The sequence below is a fragment of the Pholcus phalangioides genome, unplaced genomic scaffold (genome assembly GCF_987345545.1).
Source record: "Pholcus phalangioides strain wild (caught in Gottingen) unplaced genomic scaffold, Ppha-v1.0 ptg000017l_1, whole genome shotgun sequence".
NCBI lineage: Eukaryota > Metazoa > Arthropoda > Arachnida > Araneae > Pholcidae > Pholcus > Pholcus phalangioides.
This window is the reverse complement of record NW_028301610.1, coordinates 28,915,896-28,935,267: the sequence shown is the minus strand read 5'-3', so window position 1 is coordinate 28,935,267 and position 19,372 is coordinate 28,915,896. Positions and strand designations below refer to the sequence as shown.

The window sequence follows — 19,372 nt, the reverse complement described above, 5'->3', positions numbered from 1 at the left end:
ATCTATACGAAACATATAGGCAAAATTAAATGCAAATAAAATAAATAAATAAATAAAAATTTCAAATTTGACAGACATAATTCCAGTACCCATGGAAATTTGGAATAAATGAAAGAAATAATTCCAGGATCGATGAAAATGCAGTTTTTCACAATTACTTTTTTTCTAGATGAAAATGCGAAATTCCAGAATTATTTTTTCTAGATGATAACGCAGATCTCCAGAATTGATGAAAATTAAAAATTCCAGAAGGGATGAAAACTTAGAATTCCAGAAGGGATGAAAACTTAGAATTCCAGAAGGGATGAAAACTTAGAATTCCAGAAGGGATGAAAACTTAGAATTCCAGAAGGGATGAAAACTTAGAATTCCAGAAGGGATGAAAACTTAGAATTCCAGAAGGGATGAAAACTTAGAATTCCAGAAGGGATGAAAACTTAGAATTCCAGAATGAATGAAATTTCAGAATTTATGAAAGAAATTACAATGGATCCCGCTTATAACGTTCCCACCTCGAACAATTTTCCTCTTAGATAGAGCGGCTTATTTTCGTGGTCTGAACTCTCACCAACACTCATTGAAATTTTCCATTTATTGCGTTTTTTCATGATAGTTTTTTTTTAAAACGTTATGAGCGAGATCTGTACTGTATTAATACCGTCAGTGCGGGTCCCAATACGACCATATCTGTCCCACACTCCTAAGGGCGGCTATGGTTATATTCGAACATTGTTCCTCAGGGTTCATAGCCTGGTGCACTTCCACCTTCACTGATTCAGACGCTCTATGTGTGCTGTTATGTTCGTATATTATTTGCTTAGGGGAAACTACGGAAAACATATATCCATCCAAGAAGATTATGTTCCTTAGGCAGTTTTCTTTAAGAGGAAAAGTTCCCATGTTGCCTGTCTCATATTCCAATGGAAAGACATTCCCTCCAAAGAGAGCACATATTGTTTCGTCTTCTCTATTATATGCTCAAAAACAATCGATAGATCTTCACGAACTGAGTATAGATTAGCTGTTATTGAAGTAAATTCTTCAGCATTAGATTCTTGCATAAAAAGTACAGTAAACTGTTTTGAATATGCAGAGAGAATTTAAAAATTTCGGAAACGGGAAATTTCTTCTATACCTAGCATAAAATATATTTAGATTACACGTCACATTTTATGAAAAAATGTAATTTTTTTCACATTTTTCTAATTGTTATGCAAATTTGGCTAATTTGTTGCCGGCACCATTTTTTCCCCTCTCATCGTTTGCGTTGTGTTATTAACAGCTACGTTAAAAGAAAACAACGACTCGAAAATCCCTTGGGCATAGTATCCCATCCCTCATCTAAATGGAGAAAAGAAAACAATGAATTTTTTAAACGGCTTTGTGTGTTTGTAGGGTATGTGTCATTTAATTTTCTACGTGAAAAAATTCAAAAAAGATATTAAAATTGTTTTCTTTCTGCACAATTCTGCACACGAATAATTATGTAATTTTGTTCACGACGAGTTTCAGTATTTCTGATCCGGACTTCATGGATTGTAATAGCACAGTTTGCAATTAAAAACTGCATGGAATATACAAGGTGGTTATAATTAAAGTTCCCGTGTGTGTACTCTGAGTAGGTTTTCTCAAAAACTGCTTTTCCGAATACAACCAAACTTTTAGAATATCTTAATGAGACCATGGGAGAGATATTTATGAAAGGAAAAAAAAGTAGTTCAGTTTCCGATCACCAGGTGAAAATATGGCGCGTTTTTATTGAATTTTCTTGTCTCCCATGGACCATATAGCGCATATACCAAGTTTCAATGAATACGTTTTAGGATTTGCCCATATCCATAGAAACAATATTACAATTAAAATCCAAGAAAATTAAAGTGGCAGCATATGGTGTTGAAATGATTCAAATTCTTGTTTTGCAAATTATGTTTGGAATCTCACACCTTCAGGAAAAAACTTTCATGAACAAAAAATATTTTTTATGATTACCAAAACCAATGGTTCCAATTGACAACATTGGCCTTTAAAAGGTTAATTGAGATGAATAGAAAATAAATAGAATGAATGAGAAAATAGCTACAAAATGTATTGGAGGACCCAGTTGATGTCGAAACATCTTTTTCAGATTATGAGTGTTGCCAAAAACTTTGATCACCAGTTTTTGAGACCGAATTTCTTTTTTTTAGGCCGGGATTGCACTATAAAAAGTTTGATACAAGTTCTTTTATAAAATCTAAAAAATGCAGCCAATAAGACAATCGGTTGCATTTGCGCGAATGTAGTCGGTACGATTATTGGTTGCATTTTTAAAGTTCAATAAAAGAACTTTTATCAAACTTTTATAGTGTAATCCCGGCCTTAGACTCGATTCGAGTCACTCGATAGCACGTGGTTACTAATAAAGATTATACGTCGTCTTCAAATTACAGTAATTTCCAGTAAAGCTTCTGGTTATATGGCTTCAAAAGTTAATTTTTGCTCTTGCAGCTAATTAAAAGCCACGGCCTATTTAATGACTTTTGCCTTTTGATGTTGTGACTTCAGAAGGATTATAATTAATCCTTTTAGCATTTTTTATGTATTTCTTGCTAATACAGTTTGAAAATCGAGTTTGTACGCCAGAGTAATGTCTAATGTCACACCTGGTAATAGTATTATAAAATTCTCAAAGAAAACCGGAACGGTTTGTTACGTGCATGAAATTTAATTTAATTCCGATAGTAGTTTTCATTTTTTTCGTTCCCGATTGAATATTATGTGCGGCTTATACGAAGCTGTGAGGTATAAAAAGCCGTGACATTTCTACGAATTTTTGTTTGTTTCGGTTATTTTTCTTATACATCCCAACAGGTTATTTATCGGAAATTACGATAATTTTTCCATTTGGTCTCTCTTTACCCTTGAAGTACCATGAATATTGCACAAATTCTGCAGTTTAACCCTTTAAGCGTCACAGCAGAAATCACTAAACCCTTTCAAAATGCCATTTTTTTAATGAACTAGGCTTTCTACCGATTTTCAGCAGGTGCAAACTAAATGGTATAAGGAGAAGTGTTCGATTGAGAAATCAACTTCTCAAAATATCTGGTCTTGTCAAAGCTAAAATAACAGGCTTTTAAGGAGAAGGGATATCTCGTCAATATATAATGCTTGAGGGGTTGGTTAATGCAAAATTTCAAATTGATGGAAGATGGTAATATTTTTCATTCCTGATCACAGTGCAATGGTTAAAGTTTTCATAGATTATCAACTTCCCAACTTATATTCTCGCGATGTTTGATTTTGCCACGTTAAGTCTCAGAAGCATGATACCATCATAATGTGACTAGAAATGCATAGATAGATGGTGACACTTTAACAATATATATCTATTCACTTAAAGAAAATACTATCGGTACATTGGAATACGACCTGCTGCGTGCTGTGTAAACCATAAAAGAAACTAACATCATTGAAACTGGATTTATCTCGGCAAATTGAACCCTCAAGAAGAGAAAATGGCCAACTTCATACGACGTTAGCTTTATATACTGTATTGGACAAACAAAAGAAATATAAATGAAAAAGCTGAAATTGCATGAAGTAAGGAGAAAGGCTATTTGGAAGAGAAATTTACTCGGATACTCGAAGTAAGAGCTGCTTATCCCCAAAAGGTCCATTTTTTTCTCTGACTGCGACGTTAAAGCGAAGAACCGTTTATCTGGAGAATTGCACACGCCCCAAGGGCCAATAGATATTCTTGAATGCGATTTACACTTCCTTCCATTTCTTTTTTTATATTTTTGTAGTAAAGCTAAGAAGCTAGTTGAGGTATAAGAGGGTTTTATGGGAAATAAATCCGACCGAGCTTTGAGACGTTATTCGGATTTATCTAATATGTATAAATTGCAGTTGTGTTCTCACAATAATTTATCTTCTTTCTTTTCGAGCAAATCTAATTTGCATCTTCCGGGGAAAATTTGTTGATGGTCAGTATAAATTCTGTATTACAAACGATTTTATTGTGAATTTTAATTAATTTATATAGGCCTACTTTTATTACTATATAATTATTATGCAGCTCAGCGTTTCTAAACCTTTCTAAATTCAAGGACCAGTAAAATGCTTTTTCACACGTTTGTCTTGTTTTCTCAACAATGCTTATATGAATCTAATAAGTTATTTACTAAAACTGTGAAAAAACAGTATTTTTCATAACTTATAAACTATTTAATGATTATTATGACTATAAATATCCATCTCACATATTTTTAAGCCAAATGGGCATGTGGATTTTTGAGATTTGTCCAACCCTGTCAACTTAGTCATTTGAATGGGTTTTTGTTTTCTTCGTGAAATACATTCTTTACTGTGGTTTGTAGCGGCCCTTCAATTGCGCACCCTTCAGCAATTTTAACAAATTTGTCCTAAATTTGATTTTTTTTTTTACTATAATTAGTAATATTCCGTATTTAAGATCGCAATTTATCGAATTTTTCTCGATAAGGTATGATGGATCTAAGTATGAAGGTATAATTTTTATTCGAACCCATATGGTTATTACTAATATCAACTACAACAATTGAATAATTTTTCATTCAGTTCTAATTAAATTATCAAGTCTGCTCGCGGACCACCTATTTCGATGGACCACCTATTTTCGTCACGGACCAAGGACTATAGATTGAGAAACACTAATGTAGCTGATTGTCTTTGACCTCTAAAATAAACGTATGTTGATAGAAGTTGGTATATATATATACCGGTGCATATACAGTGTGTTCGTGCTTCTGAAAATGTTTTTAGCACAAACTCACACTGACCAGAGAATTAGAAAAATTGATTCAACACACACATTCTATTTACTACTACTTTAGTCCAAAATATAGCGCTTTTTCATCGATTGTATAAGATGTTGCAAAGCATTTTAGTCAAGTGAAAACCAGGGGTTTGTCAGATGAATGTATGGAAGAGGACGCTTGTGTGCAAAATGGATATGTTTATCTAACATGTGCCAAACGCTCTCTATTGGTTTAAGGGTTCGTGTAGATGATGATGCCCACTTTTATGCTGAAAGAACTATTCCTGAATATCGTTCTTGCTAGATGAACAGAAACATTGTTGTCAGTGAAGGACCGAGAACAAATAAAACATGTTCCATATACCCACAGTAGAACCTTCAATCATGTTCACAAAGTAGAATGGAACTATTACTTCATGAAGTTCACGCCCAGCACTTTGCCGGTACAAACAAAGTGTAAAAGTGTACATTGATTCGACCGATAAAATTATCTTTTCACTGTCATCGTGTGTCCAGTTATGTGGTTTCTCTCACCCCTGCAAAAGAACCTCACGATGTGTCACTGAAATGATAGTTTCTGCAAATGCACGAGACTCTATGAATCTCGTATCTTTAATTTCGTGAATATTATTTTGGCAGAGAAGGGATTGGACAAGTTCTCATTAGATGTTTTAGTACTTGGATGCAGCATAGTATTCCTTTTCTCTGCACAAACTTTCTGAGATGACTGCCATCACGTTCGTTCTTGAATGATTTTCTCGAATATATGTCGCTGAGACAAGATTCGAAAATTTCGCTTACAACGAGGGGAACAAACTTGATATTCCATCTTTTAGTTGTTCTGTACAGGTGGTTGTTGCTCCTGTAAGATGAGTTCCCAATATAAGCAGTTTCTCCCAATATAAACCAATCTCGAACCAGATGGATTTCCCCCAGTCTTACTCTATTACGCAGTGCCGTCTTAATGCATGGGGCCCGAAGATCGTCACTAAAATGAGATCTGGTTGAAATTTTCGAGAGTAAGCGTTTGAGAGTAAACATGGCAAGGTAGGGCCTCATAAAAATCACTTGGCTCGGAGGCCCATGATTCTCTTACAACGGTTCTGCCTGTGCCTGAATATAAACAGTATGCTTATGAACTAGTAGGTGTTGCGAAAAGTGCAAGTCATATCACTCGGCATTTTGTATGAACATGGCTTTTACCTGCATTATGAAACCTGTCATAGTTTTCTGATTTACTGGATAGTGTGTGTACATACTGAGCACAAATCGCACTTCTGTAAAAGATCCTACGAAGTTTAAAATATACTTTGTAAAAGATACTGCGAACTTTGAAAGATATCTTGTGAAAAATATTTCGAACTCAATTTCTCAATTTACTTCTAACAAGTAAAAAATTCAAAGGGTCTCCCTACTGTTTACTATGGCAAAAAAATAAATGACTGGTGACGTTTACAGTGAAATGTTGAAACACGAGTCTTTCTGAATATGTTCTTCCAATTCCTTCTGATATCACAAATTTACGAATTTTGAATGTAACTCAATTGTTCAGGTTTTTCAAACTAAACCAAGAGCAAACAAATTATCTATATACATTGAATGATGAACACAGTTTTTTTTTTAAAACAGTGTAGAAATACTGTATTATAAAAAAAGTCAAGATTTTCAATTGACGATAAAAGAAGTTTCTTCTTCACTCACTTCGTGCTCTAAGCTACCTTTATCATCATGTACTTACAGGGTGATCAGCGAATAAGCCCTTATTTCAAAATTAAATATCTCTACAACAAAGATCAATAGAATTATGCGGTAAACGGTACGTTTATTAGCAAAACTGTAAGAATGTTGTACAGAAATTTCGAAAATTTAGTTACAAAAACTGTTAACAGATGGCGCTCTGCGCTGAAAACTCTTTCTCTGAAAGGAGTCTAAAACAAAAAAAATAATAAAGTCAAGCAGTCTTTGCAATCAGAACACAATTTTTTCAAAATGTTCACCGTCCGTAACAATGAGGTGGCGTAAACGAAAAATGAAATTTGACATCACGTCTTGCAATGTCTCAACGGAAATGGAATCACACGCAACACCAATCAACGATTCAAGCTCATCCAGAGTAGCGGGATTGTTTCGATAGACAGTGTCTTTCAATGCGCCCCACAGAAAGAAGTCACAAGGTATCAGATCGGGAGAATATGGAGGCCAATCTATTCCTGTGTCAGTAAATTTCGGATAATCTAACGCAATTACTCTATTCCCAAAGTATTCATGAAGAAAGCGAAAAACTTTATCTGTTCGATGTGGTCGAGCCCCATCTTGCATGAACCAGTCGATACCTGGTCGATCCTCCAACGCTAGATGTGTGCTGACAAATTGTTCCAAAATTGTAACGTAACGTTCAGTAGTAATCGTTTCTCGCACGAAGAAGGGGCCGATAATGCCTCTGGCGCATACCGCAGCCCATGTAGTAACTGTAGGCGAATGCAGTGGTTTCTCTCAGGGTTGTTTGGTTTAAACCTTGGTTTTAACCAAGTGTTTTTTTTAAAAAAACCAGTTCGGTTTTTTTCAAAAAATCAAATAAAAGTGGCCTAAATATCATTTTTTTCCTTGAAAAATATCATATTGGTTCATTATTAGCCAAAATGCTTCATTTTTACCACATTTTATATCCTTGGGGTACATTCTGATGGTATATCTTTAAATGACATAAGATTTTATAAGTGTTTTTTTTCGAAAAGTCCCATAAAAGTGGCCAGAATATATATATTTTTTTCATATGAAATATCTTAGTTATTTAAAGCTATATACAGAAGCCAAAATTTCTCATTCTTGCCACATTTTCTAACCTTTGGCTACATTCTGATGCTCTATCTTTAGCAAATTCATGAATAAGGATTGCATCACACATCTAAATGTAGTGGTGTATTTCTCACAGGTTTCTTTTTCCCTTCACAAAGAAGCAGCAACAGTAGTGACACCATCATGCTAGGGGCAGGTGGTCTTATAATCCAATAAAGACAGCAGCTGTCCTTAAAGGACAAAGACTAGTGTACTAGTAGTTACATTACCTTCACATACATTTTCCTTCCCATAAGAAGTAGCACATCTACTGTATATCTCCCATTCTTAATATTCAATAGTTGTTTTTTTTTATACTTTCATGGTTAAGCCCAGTTAATCAAAGGCGCTACTGGATAGTAGTAACAGATTTATGAAAAATAATCAGCTATATACAGGGTGATTATAATTTAAGTTTTGATTCCAAAACTATACAATAAATACTGGTCAGAATGACTTGAAAATTTGCATGGATACTCCTGGAGCAATGGAAGTTTCTTTCGCAAAAGGAAAAATGTGCAAGTAGATGATGCTGTACACTTGGCCAGCAGTATAATCTATTTTTTGCAACCACATCATTTCGGCACTTCCACAGCATCAGTGTGTGGATAGAACTTCTTGCACATTGCCATACCAGAAAAGTAGCTGCTGAAGACCCATTTTGACAATAACATGATGCAACTTAGCCCTTGCAACTTCTGGCGTGGGGGTACCACAAAATGTTATGAGCAGTGGTCAGATTGCAAACTTTGGTGAATTGCGATCTCCAGCGTTTCCATCCTCTATATGTTAGCAGTTCCTCGGGAATATTAATGTGGGGGGGGGGGGGGAAGAGGTTGGCTCAATAAAGGTGAATTGCAAGCGCATCCACATCATGACCATGGCATACTCTGTTGTTGATCAAGAATTTTTGTGCTTTCACCTCATATCCCGAACATGGTGGACAACATATTTAACATTTCTTGAGTAAGTTGTAGTTGTTTGATTACTTCGATTTTTTGTGATGTTTCCATTAATTATGAAATCGTGAAATGCTATAATTATCATTTTGCCATGACTGGCTATCGTTTCCGTTCTGCAAGCAAATTTCCCACGTGTTGGATGTCATTAATTTTACATTTTTAAGTATTTTGAAATCAGAACCTTAGTTATAATCATCCTGTATATCGTAAATCATTGCTAATTAATCTGCATTATTTATGCTTCATTAAATACATTATATTCACCTAATTTTTATTAGTTTTTGCAAAATAGCTTCCTAATTAAGTATACTCAAAGGAACTGGAGAAAAAAACCTTTATATATTATATGATTAACAATAACATTAAAAGAATTTTCAAACACAGTAATCCATTGAGTTGCAAAAAATAATTAAATTGAAAAAGTAGGTTTTTGTTAAAATGTAAGAAATATTTATTGATTAATTAATATGGGAATAGTGTTAATTACATTAATAAATATTTTATTTTAATTAATTAATTAGAAGTTTGAATGATTTTTCAGAAATTGTATTGTTTTTAATGTTAATACTATTTAAAACAAAAAACCGGTTTAAACCAAAAAAACCTGGTTTAAACCATAAAAACCCGGTTTTTGGTTTTTTTAAAAATCCGGTTTTTTTTACCAACCCTGGTTTCTCTTCACACAAATGAGGATTTTCGGAACCCCAAAATCTCCAGTTTTGTTTATTTACGAATCCATTCAAGTGAAAATGTGCTTCATCTGTGAACCAGATGCAGCCCACATCAAAGCCTTCGTTATCGATCATTGTGAGAATCTGATTCGCAAAGTCAACCCTTTGTCGAACAGCTTTCATGGGTATGGCCTGATGACTTTGGATTTTGTATGGAAACATCCGTAGGCTATTTCTCAATATTTTTTGCGTGCTCGTGTACTTCAAACCAGTCTCTGATGCAATTCTTCGGATGCTTTTCCTAGGATTTTGCTGAACAATTCCAGAAACTTTGGCTGCATTTTGAGGAGTGACTACAGTTTGCCTAGGCCCAACATTTCCCTTTCGATCATCATCCACGCTGCCAGTCCGTTCGAATTTGGCGAAGAGCATGCGAATGGTTTTCGCATCGGGTCCAACTGGAACATTGAATCGGTTTTGAAAACTGCGCCTTGTTGCCGTAGGACTGTGTTCTAATCTGTGATATTCCAGTACCAAAAAAACACGTTGTTCAATGGAATACATTATTTCAATTTCTACACGCTAGCCTCTTTTTACTATCCAACAGTCGTACTGATCGCTTTAGACTTCGAAGTACGTTTTAAAGGCTATTTATAGGTATCATTCCGATTACAGCGCCATCTGTTAACAGTTTTTGTAACTAAATTTCCGAAATTTCTGTACAACATTCTTACAGTTTTGCTAATAAACGTACCGTTTACCACATAATTCTATTGATCTTTGTTGTAGAGATATTTAATTTTGAAATAAGGGCTTATTCGCTGATCACCCTGTACACTAACTGATGCTCAATCTCGAGCCATATGGCCCTCTCATGATGTTGGGATACAGTAAGGCAGCCAGCCACAAGTGAAAATTTAGTGAAAGGAAGTCATGCAGGTGGTTAAGGGGAACTAGAAAGATTTAAAGTATAAAAAAAGTCCAAGTGAAATATGATTGAAAAAAAGTGGGACTACTCCCAAAAACCAGCAGAACCACAGGCGTCAACTTATATCGGGCCCATGGGCTCGAGTTCTCCGAATATATTTATCCATAATACTTATAGAAACAGAGAGTTTGAGCTTCCTCCTAATATTTCCAACAACTTTACGCCTATAAGTAGAAGAACCCACTGACAGTACTTCAGCCCAGGGGTCCGAAGATTGACTTTATTAATGAAACTTTCCTATAAATTCATCCAGAAATCAATTTAATCGAGTCTTATTCTTAAATGCGGAGGTCCTGGTTAAGACAGATGGACACAAGAAGAAAATATTATTGAAAGGGACAACGGACTAAGAAACACTACACTAAGATACCCGTAAAGTTTGCAGTGTTGCTTTGTATTAACACTATTAAACACCCATAAAGTCACATAGGTTTCATGAAGTGAAACTAATAATGATGGCTTTACTTTCCAAGTCCACTTCGGCATAATACCCAGATAATATCAGTTTCTTTGAAACTAATAATGCCTAAAAAGAACAACAAAGAATTTCTATGCACCCTCGAGATTTATACTATTGTACGTGTTACTGCCAAAGCCCAAAATCGTGTTATCCTCAATTCGCGAATTGGCCAATTTCATTGTAAATTGACCTGCCAATGTCCGAATTTCGAGCTTTGGCCACCAGTTCGTGAAGTGGCTGTAGATCGCTGGTATTACGGTGTTCTTTGATCCCATCTAAAATTCCCACTCCCTAATTTTTCTTCCCGGGGCAGTTGCCCCGCTGCCCCCTAGCTCCGGCCTTGTAGCCATGTATTAAATGTTGGTGATGAAAAAAAAAAAGATTTGGTGTCTACCGGACCGTCTTACATCGCACATTGGCCAAGGATTTCCATTCACTTCGTGAATTGGCCAGCCACAGCCCAAATAATTTCTGCAAATCAACTTTGTCCGCAAGAGTCGCGATCGGCAGTAACATATCCAATATACACAGAGTTTTGCACCATCCAGTATTTTCTGTATCCTTTGAAACATTTTTTCCTCTCAAAGTCTGGTCTGAAGCCTTAGGGATGCCTAGCTAATTGGAAGTGTGGTTGGTTGCCTCAAGGCTGAGTAACATGGCGTCACATGTCAGAATGACCATATTTCCTCGAGGGAAATTGGAATTTAAAATACGGAAAACACGGGACATCGCTTATTATCGTGAAAAATTACACCAAATATAAGTTGCAAACTATTGCGGAAATCACTAAAAAAAAACACCAGTGGCTGGAAACAAAGTATTACTGCAAATCGCAGAGGATTGAAATGAATTCCACGAAATAAAACGTTTAAAATTTGTAAACTATCAAATATAATTTGTGTGTTGAAAAATCATTTCAATACTTGAAAAATTAATTAAGAGTAAAAAATTCAAGTAGGCTTCGTTGAAAATCCGTGAAGAACCGGGACATTCTTACCCCCATCTTATTCAAAAGTCGGGATGGCTAAAATTACGTAAGAATATGGGAATGTAACGAGAAATACAGGACGCATGGTCACCCTAGATATGAATGGATGGATCAAGAATAAAAGATTATGTATTAAGGATGCTTACTAAGACCTCGTAATAGCTTGTGCTGTCATCTATTGGTACGCAATCAATCTATAGAAAATATTTATTTTCGACTTACTGTCACTGGCAAGTGATGGCGCCACCATTCGGTTGCTGCGTTCATTTCGCCTGGTGTTGGTTGTGGACTGGTCATTTTCGTAGTTTTTAGTCGTGGGCGATGGTATTGTTCTGTCCCGAGGCCCACCGGCGGATTGACGGAAAGGAGACGGCAATCTGAAAGTGAAATAATTAAATTTTATATTATAAATTATTTAATAAATTTTATATTATTACTGTGATATATTACCGATACTCAAAATGCAAAACAGCACACAGTCGCGTTTAAGCGGATAATCTGATAGCCCGCTTATACTGATAAAATTTTCTAGGGCCAAAATTTCTCCCACAGAGAGACAATATTAAAGTTACCCGCTTAAAGTGATAATTTCTAAACTAGGGCTTCCTTCCTCCTACGTTTTAGAAAATTTATCCTTTTGTGCAGGGCCGTCTTAAGAGCATCATGGTCCCCGGGCTAAGTGATTTTTCTGAGACCCTACCGTTAATTACCGAAAAATGCAACTGTTTTTCCTTTTTCTGAGGCCTCCCGAGCAGTGCCCGGGTGGGCTGATGCGTTAAAACGGCGCTGCTTTTGTCCTCCTTTTCAGAGGTTTCTTGAATTATTCTTTTTCTGGGGAAAATTTTGTGTGTGTGTGTTTTTCCACACAAATGTTCACAAACTTTCACCAACACCACTCCTCGTCGAAATTCCCAGAATATAAGAATGCAAGTTGCCTCCAAGCAGGGCAGTTGCTTCCTAGCTTGCTTTCTCCGGGATAATCAGAGCCGGATCTTGAATCTTGCGAACTACGCTGCCGCAGAAGGCGCCACCTGAAATGGAACGATTTTTTAGGGTGCCAATTGAATCATTCGCTTACACTTGAAAAATGCCCAGAACCGGCCCTGAGGATAATATGGAAAATGCAGTCAGAAAAAGGCAGCAATGAAAGAAAATTGCAACATCCATGTTGCGAACACCATTATTTGCTCACCAACAGCTAAAGCCGTATACTGAGGTGGGGACGCGGGCTGTGTCATCTGAATGCATGGGCACGGCCCGAGCCTTAAGTGGAAAAAGCCTCATGAAAATGAGATCTCGTTAAATTTCTCGCAGTGAGTATGTAAATTGGATAGCAGGTATTTTTGGAAGAGTATGAGGAGTCCGAGAATAATTAATTTCCCCGCGAAGGGGGTCTCTGATGCTATTAAGATACCCTTGAGGGAGTGGAGTGTTCTTCTTCTTCTCTCTTCTTCTTCTTTTTTTTTTTTTTTTTGTCATTATAGTGGCGCCATCTATTGTAAAAATTAGGAAAAAGTGACGTCACCCAGATTGCGCGCAGGCGTTCTCCATTCGCAATTTTCGAATCTGTTCACCCTAATCTTAAAATTAGAAAAAAAAATTACGCGACAAGAAAGAATTTCTGTTTATGAAACAGATTGAAAGTTTTGAATTCAATATCAATTATAATAAGAAGAAAACTAAAACTCAAATTCCCAGAGAGCATGGAATTTCTCAAGTTCTGGTATCAAGCATTACAAAAAATGTGGATGAAATTGAAGATTTGCAAAAGAACGGAAGCTCTTTCAGAAAACTAAAGAGAAAATCTAATTTCGACGTCACTTTTCCCAACACATGGTGGTCATTATTCTCAACACATGGTGCCACTATTCTGACCAATAAAACCAAAGCCACAACAATATTTTTTTCCCAACTAAAACAGAACAGAAAAAAAAGGCAAAAAACATGAAAAATTCCTAGAATATTGACAGAAATCCACAAAAACATTCATGTCAATGAAGAGATACATGTTTCAAACAGGAATTTTTCCCCTGAGAGAAAAAAAAACAATGCCGGAAACCTGAAAAAGAGGACAAAAGAGCGAATATTGCGAAACGTAGGAGGACGCTTGAAATGACATAAAAAGGAGGACATGCCCTCCTAAAGAAGAAGGTCTGGTCAGGGCCACCCTTAACGGGGGCCAGTGACAGATAATTTTGTTGCTACTTAGCCACGGTTTTATGTGTTTAAAGGGGGGGGGGGGGAGGAGAATCGGGCATCCAAAGATTCATGCATTATCACAGAATCTACTATCACTAATGAAAATTCAAAACTAATGAGAGAAAAAAATCTCAGAATTGATGAAAATTCAGAATGAATTAGAAGAAAAATTCCAAAATTGGTTGAAATTCAGAATTGATGAGAGTGATAATTCCAGAATTGATGAGAGAAATAATTCCAGAATTGATGAGAAAAATAATTCCAGAATTGATGAGAGAAATAATTCCAGAATTGATGAGAAAAATAATTCCAGAATTGATGAGAGATATAATTCCAGAATCAAATCGGTTGAATCTCAGGCACCTTGCTTACTAGGAAAACAGTTTTTTTTTTAATGTATGTGTATTTTTTCACTTCTTTTACGGCTGCGGGGTCCCTCAAACCACGGGGCATGGTGTGTCGTACATCTTTAAGGGTGACTCTGCGTCTGGTGTCAATTTGTGTAAATTTTATTACGTCATTAGTTGATTTTTTCTTAATTTTTAAAATGTCCCCAGGACTTTTCGCCCACTTTGCATAATTTTAATCATTATTATTTTAATAATGCAAGGTGGCGAAAAATGGGGGAAAAAAACAAATATTTCATCTGAGAGAAATGTGAATTATTTTCCCTTTCTTTTTTTATTAAAGATATCTCTCTGATGTATAGTGAAATGGAGTTTTTAAAATGTCAGAATACAGTGCCATCTATCTCACAAAAAGAAAACTTTTCTTGAAAACGAAACTGTAATCTTACTTTGAGAGCGTATCATGGCCGCTAGATGGCAGGGCACTACCAGCTTTTAACCCTTGAATCGAAGACGTTTTGACACCGTTTCCACCATTTACGTCCCCAACGTTGTCAGGAGCCACGATTGAAATAGTTTTTTGAGCTTGCTTATATCGGGACAGATTGAAGAACAAGCTCAAAATTACTTTTAGGTTGCCTTCCTTCACATCTGAAAACATGAAATAATATTATTATTTGTTGGAAAACTCACACGTTGATGGTTTGTTTTAAAATCAAATTACATAAAATCAAATGTTGATGAAAATCAACTTGTTAAAATCAAATCTTGATGGTTATAAGACTGTTCCATCGACCATAATAACATATAAATATTATGGTAAATATGATAAATCAACCGGTTATTATGCATACTTACCAATCGTCTTGGTAAGCTTGATAAATTTATCACTTTTACCGGTGAATAATACCCAAGCGTCGACTATCTATCAATTTTAACGGAGATTATGCGATAATACTCAAGCGTCGTTTATAAATTTGATTAATGCAGAAAACATTATCACTTTTACGTATAATAACTAAAAAACGTTGGTAAATTTGATAAATACTTGAAATTTATAGCCTTTATCTAAGATTAAAATCCTGCACAATATCCTAGTGGCCTGGATTAGTTGGATAATTTTTCTAATTGGAAGTATGCCTCCAGGATCAACGGTTTGCCAGTAAAATGCGGCAAGGGTAATTGAGTAATCACCCTGTATATGCCCATGTATGGAATAGCTGGGCCAGCCGAAAATTCCTGCCCAGAGGTTCCGCTGCAGCATGTCCCCCCCCCCGTTATGCCCACAAAATAAAATCGAGTATTCTTAATTATGGGAAATTTTAGAACAAAAACAAAAAAAACTGACCTTTGGATGTGACACCTTCTATAGACACACCTAAGTTGGCAATGAACGACAAACAGGAATTGATATTCTCCACCTGCATCGAAAAAGAGAAATAATAATGAATAACAATGATGTGGAAATACAGAGTTGGCGTTGAATTGAATTTTTAAAATTTTTAACAACCAACTATCACCAATCCCCTACAATAGTAGTTTCTAACCATTTCTATATCACAGCACACCTGAAAATATCAAGAAATTCTGCAGCACACCAAGAGACACCCAGGCTCTATCACACAGGGTGATTTAAGCACGTTTAAGCCAATTTTTCTCTATAATATATGGCTCTTGAGAGTGGCGATCGCCCCCCTCTGGATCCGCATTTGGGAACAATGGATATATACGAAACTATTCAGAAATCGTAACAAATATTTACCTGAATATATTTTCAGATGGTTACAACATGATTAATTAAAAAAATTATTTTCTCATATTTCAGTGTCACATAAAAGAGAAAGATACCCCTTGTTCAGTAAGAAATAATTATTAATATTATTTTCTCATCCACCTTAGAATATTAATTAAATTACCCCATTTGGTATTTTTGAAATATGTAATAACATTGGTTTACATAGACAAATTTCCCAAATTTTTCTGTTCTACGCTTCCTTCTTCAGTATTTTTTGATGTTCTCATCACACCCCCCCCCCCCGGGCAAAATTTAAGTCAACACATAAGATCCTATTTATTTTATTTATTTATTTATTATATACAAACCTGTGCAAGGCCAGTAGGCTCTAACTCCACAGGTGCACTATTCAAACAATCAATAAAATTGGAAAGATACGGCAGGGAACATCAGTACACATTCATACACACGAATATATACCAAGAGAAAAATGCATAAAAGATGACGCCAATAAAAAAAAAAAAAATAAAAAAAATCCCCGAACACAAAACAACAATAAAATAAACATGTTTACACAATAAAATTCAGTATATAAATCAGAATAAAATACATGTATATATATATATAAATTAAAAAAACACAAAAAAAAATAAATAAACAAATAAAAAATCATCACATGTAATTCCAAATTGAAATAATCAATAGAACTGATGGAAAAAAAAAAGTTATATAAATAAAACAAGCATATATGCACCAATAAAACCCGACATGAACTAAAATGCATAGCACATTAAAAATGTTGAAAGATCAGAAGCGTTGAGGGAGTGACAGAATCTGTGATATGTAGATGAACACACGAGATCTGGTGGTAATTTGTTCCATACTCTTCCAACTCGGCATCGGAAGTTATAAAATTTAGCATTGTTCCTGGCAGTTGGAATTTTTACTTGTAATGAATGTCTTCTCAGTGATGGTCTGGGATTGATTTCAAAAAATGGAGTTGACTGACCCGTATATACTAAGTTGTGTACAAGTTTGAAGCACAGCTTTAAGTCGGCTTCAAGGCGACGCCATTCTAAAGAGTGGACGCCGAGACATCTCAGCCTTTCCTCGTATGGGCGATGACGCAGACTGCAAAACTGTTTGGTAAATGACTTCTGGACCTTTTCGATGAATTTTATATCTTTCACTTTGTACGGAGACCATATTTGCGAACAATACTCCAGGATTGGTCGTATAAAAATGGTAAATGCGTGCATGAGTGTAGCGGTATCACATTTTCCATACGCTTTCCGTAGGACATAAGAAGCGCGTCTCGCTTTACACACTATATTCGAATAATGTAAGTCGAAATTTCTGGTATTGCAAATGGTGATCCCCAAGTCAGTGTAGGAAGTGAACCTCTGGAACTCTTCGCCACCTATCGAGTAGCTTGGACTCATTCTGTATCCCCCTATGTGCATGACACCACTTTTGTTAACGGAAATTGGAAGACGATCGACCACAGTCCAGTTGTGGAGACGTTGGCAGGCAGAATTAAGCTCTGTGTGTTCAGACGTGGGAAAAAACGTTTAACATCATCAGCAAATTGTACTAGTGGAATTGGATGAGTGTAAAAAGCAATGTCATACGTGAATAGTACAAACAACAGTGGACCCAACACAGAGCCCTGAACTACACCGCTAGATACGCATTTTTTCCCAGAGAGGCAATCTTCAACACGAACCTGAAAAGTTCTAGAGCCCAGATATGACTGCAGTATTCGGCACATCTTTTCTGGCACACCCAAGTTCAATAGCTTTGTGATTAGAAGAGAGCGGTCTATTTTATCGAATGCTTTGTGAAAATCAATAAACAATATATCAATTTCGGTTTTTTCTTCAACGGCATTTGTCCAATAGTCGTGGCAAATTAGTTGTTGGATTAATAGTGATCGACCAGGAACAAAACCAAATTGATTAGATGGTATAAACCCTGAATTGATAGCAAATGTAATGATCATTTTTTGATCATTTTTGTCGCACCACGGTCATTTTCTGCACACGAGGGCTAATTAGACCGGGACCTACAATTTATTGCCGATTCCGAACGGCAGGCTTGTTTTGTATACTCGTCGAGAGGTTGATGTGCTAACCCCTCGATGGGGGACTCCCTGCGGTAGCAATTTTTTGCTGCGGTCAAGTCGCCGTATTTTTGTTGTACCCCTGTGTCAGGAAAGTTTTCTGACAAGGACGAACCGGGTATCGAACTCGCGATACCTCTAAACATCCTTTGGTACTTTAGGCGAGTATCTTATCGACCGGGCTACCGCGCCCGATAGCAAATGTAAGAAGTTTTTGGACCAGACATCTTTCGAATAAATACACATATTCATTATACACATATCTTCTACCCCATCCCCCTGGATCATTCCAGTACACATTTTGGGAAACACTGGTTTAGACATTTGACATGACGTTAAAAAGTGAATTGTTTCGTGTCGATAACTTTTTGTTTGTTTTCTGATTTTCATTCATCAAATGAACCATAGGCGGACCCAAGGCAATTTGTCGTGAGGGGTGACTTACTGTGTAGATTCGTTGGAAAATCCTGTATTTTGTGGGACAGATCCATTTTTTTCCATAGTATTCGGATCTTGGGAAGGGCGGTCACCTCCCCTTCCGGATCCACACCTGAAATGAACAACACTTTGCTTTCGATATTTATATTTATACCTTGGTAACTATAATCTTTGTAATTCACGCGTATTAAAAAATCTCACTGCTTTTTGCATTTTTAGCTGCGTGTGCTTTTTACTAACGTTTTTATTATTTTGATATGTTTTTGTAGCTCTCTTTTTTCTGTTTTTCATGCACGCTAAATAAATAAGAGCTCGTGATATCCGATATTCTATGTGATAATAACCACACAAAAGTGTCATTTTTTTTAATATACAGCGCTACTGTTTAGAAAGCATGAAGAGAACATTAATATGCAAGCATGCAAAATCAAACTTATTTGTTCTTCACAGGAAAAAAAAACTTATGTAAAATCCTGGTTATATGAAAGATACGAATAAAACATGAATACACAAGCCATGTTTCAAAACAATATTGTATTCGTATATAAAAAACAAATAACCAAAAAACACACGAAAACAAAGTCATAAGATTATTTATTCTCGGTACTTGACTTTCAACTCAAGGTTAGAGCAAGACAAGTACATTAGAAATGGATGCCCTGTTACTTGAAGAACTGTTTGAAGTTTTCTTTCAATCACGCAGGCCCATTCACGAAATGTAAATAGTATAGGTATATAAAAGAAATGCTTGTCGATTGAAAAAGAACGTCACCTTGCAAGTGGAGACGAGAGAGAGAGAGAATTACGTTCAATAAAAATCGCTCAAGTGTTTCAGAAGCATTTTTGA

General features: G+C 35.9%; 1 protein-coding gene across 4 annotated transcripts in view; it reads right to left on the bottom strand.

Annotated features, from left to right (window-relative positions):
* LOC149072716 (uncharacterized) overlaps nt 1–19,372 on the bottom strand; it is a 456,665-nt gene that overhangs the window by 259,510 nt on the left and 177,783 nt on the right. For all 4 annotated transcript variants that reach the window (XM_089247007.1, XM_089247004.1, XM_089247005.1 and 1 more), the window contains exons 4-6: nt 15,579–15,651; nt 14,680–14,881; nt 11,907–12,061 (exon numbers count right to left, since the gene is read on the bottom strand). In XM_089247007.1, the coding sequence (XP_089103133.1) occupies nt 11,907–12,061; nt 14,680–14,881; nt 15,579–15,651 (430 nt within the window). The remainder of the gene's footprint in view (nt 1–11,906; nt 12,062–14,679; nt 14,882–15,578; nt 15,652–19,372) is intronic.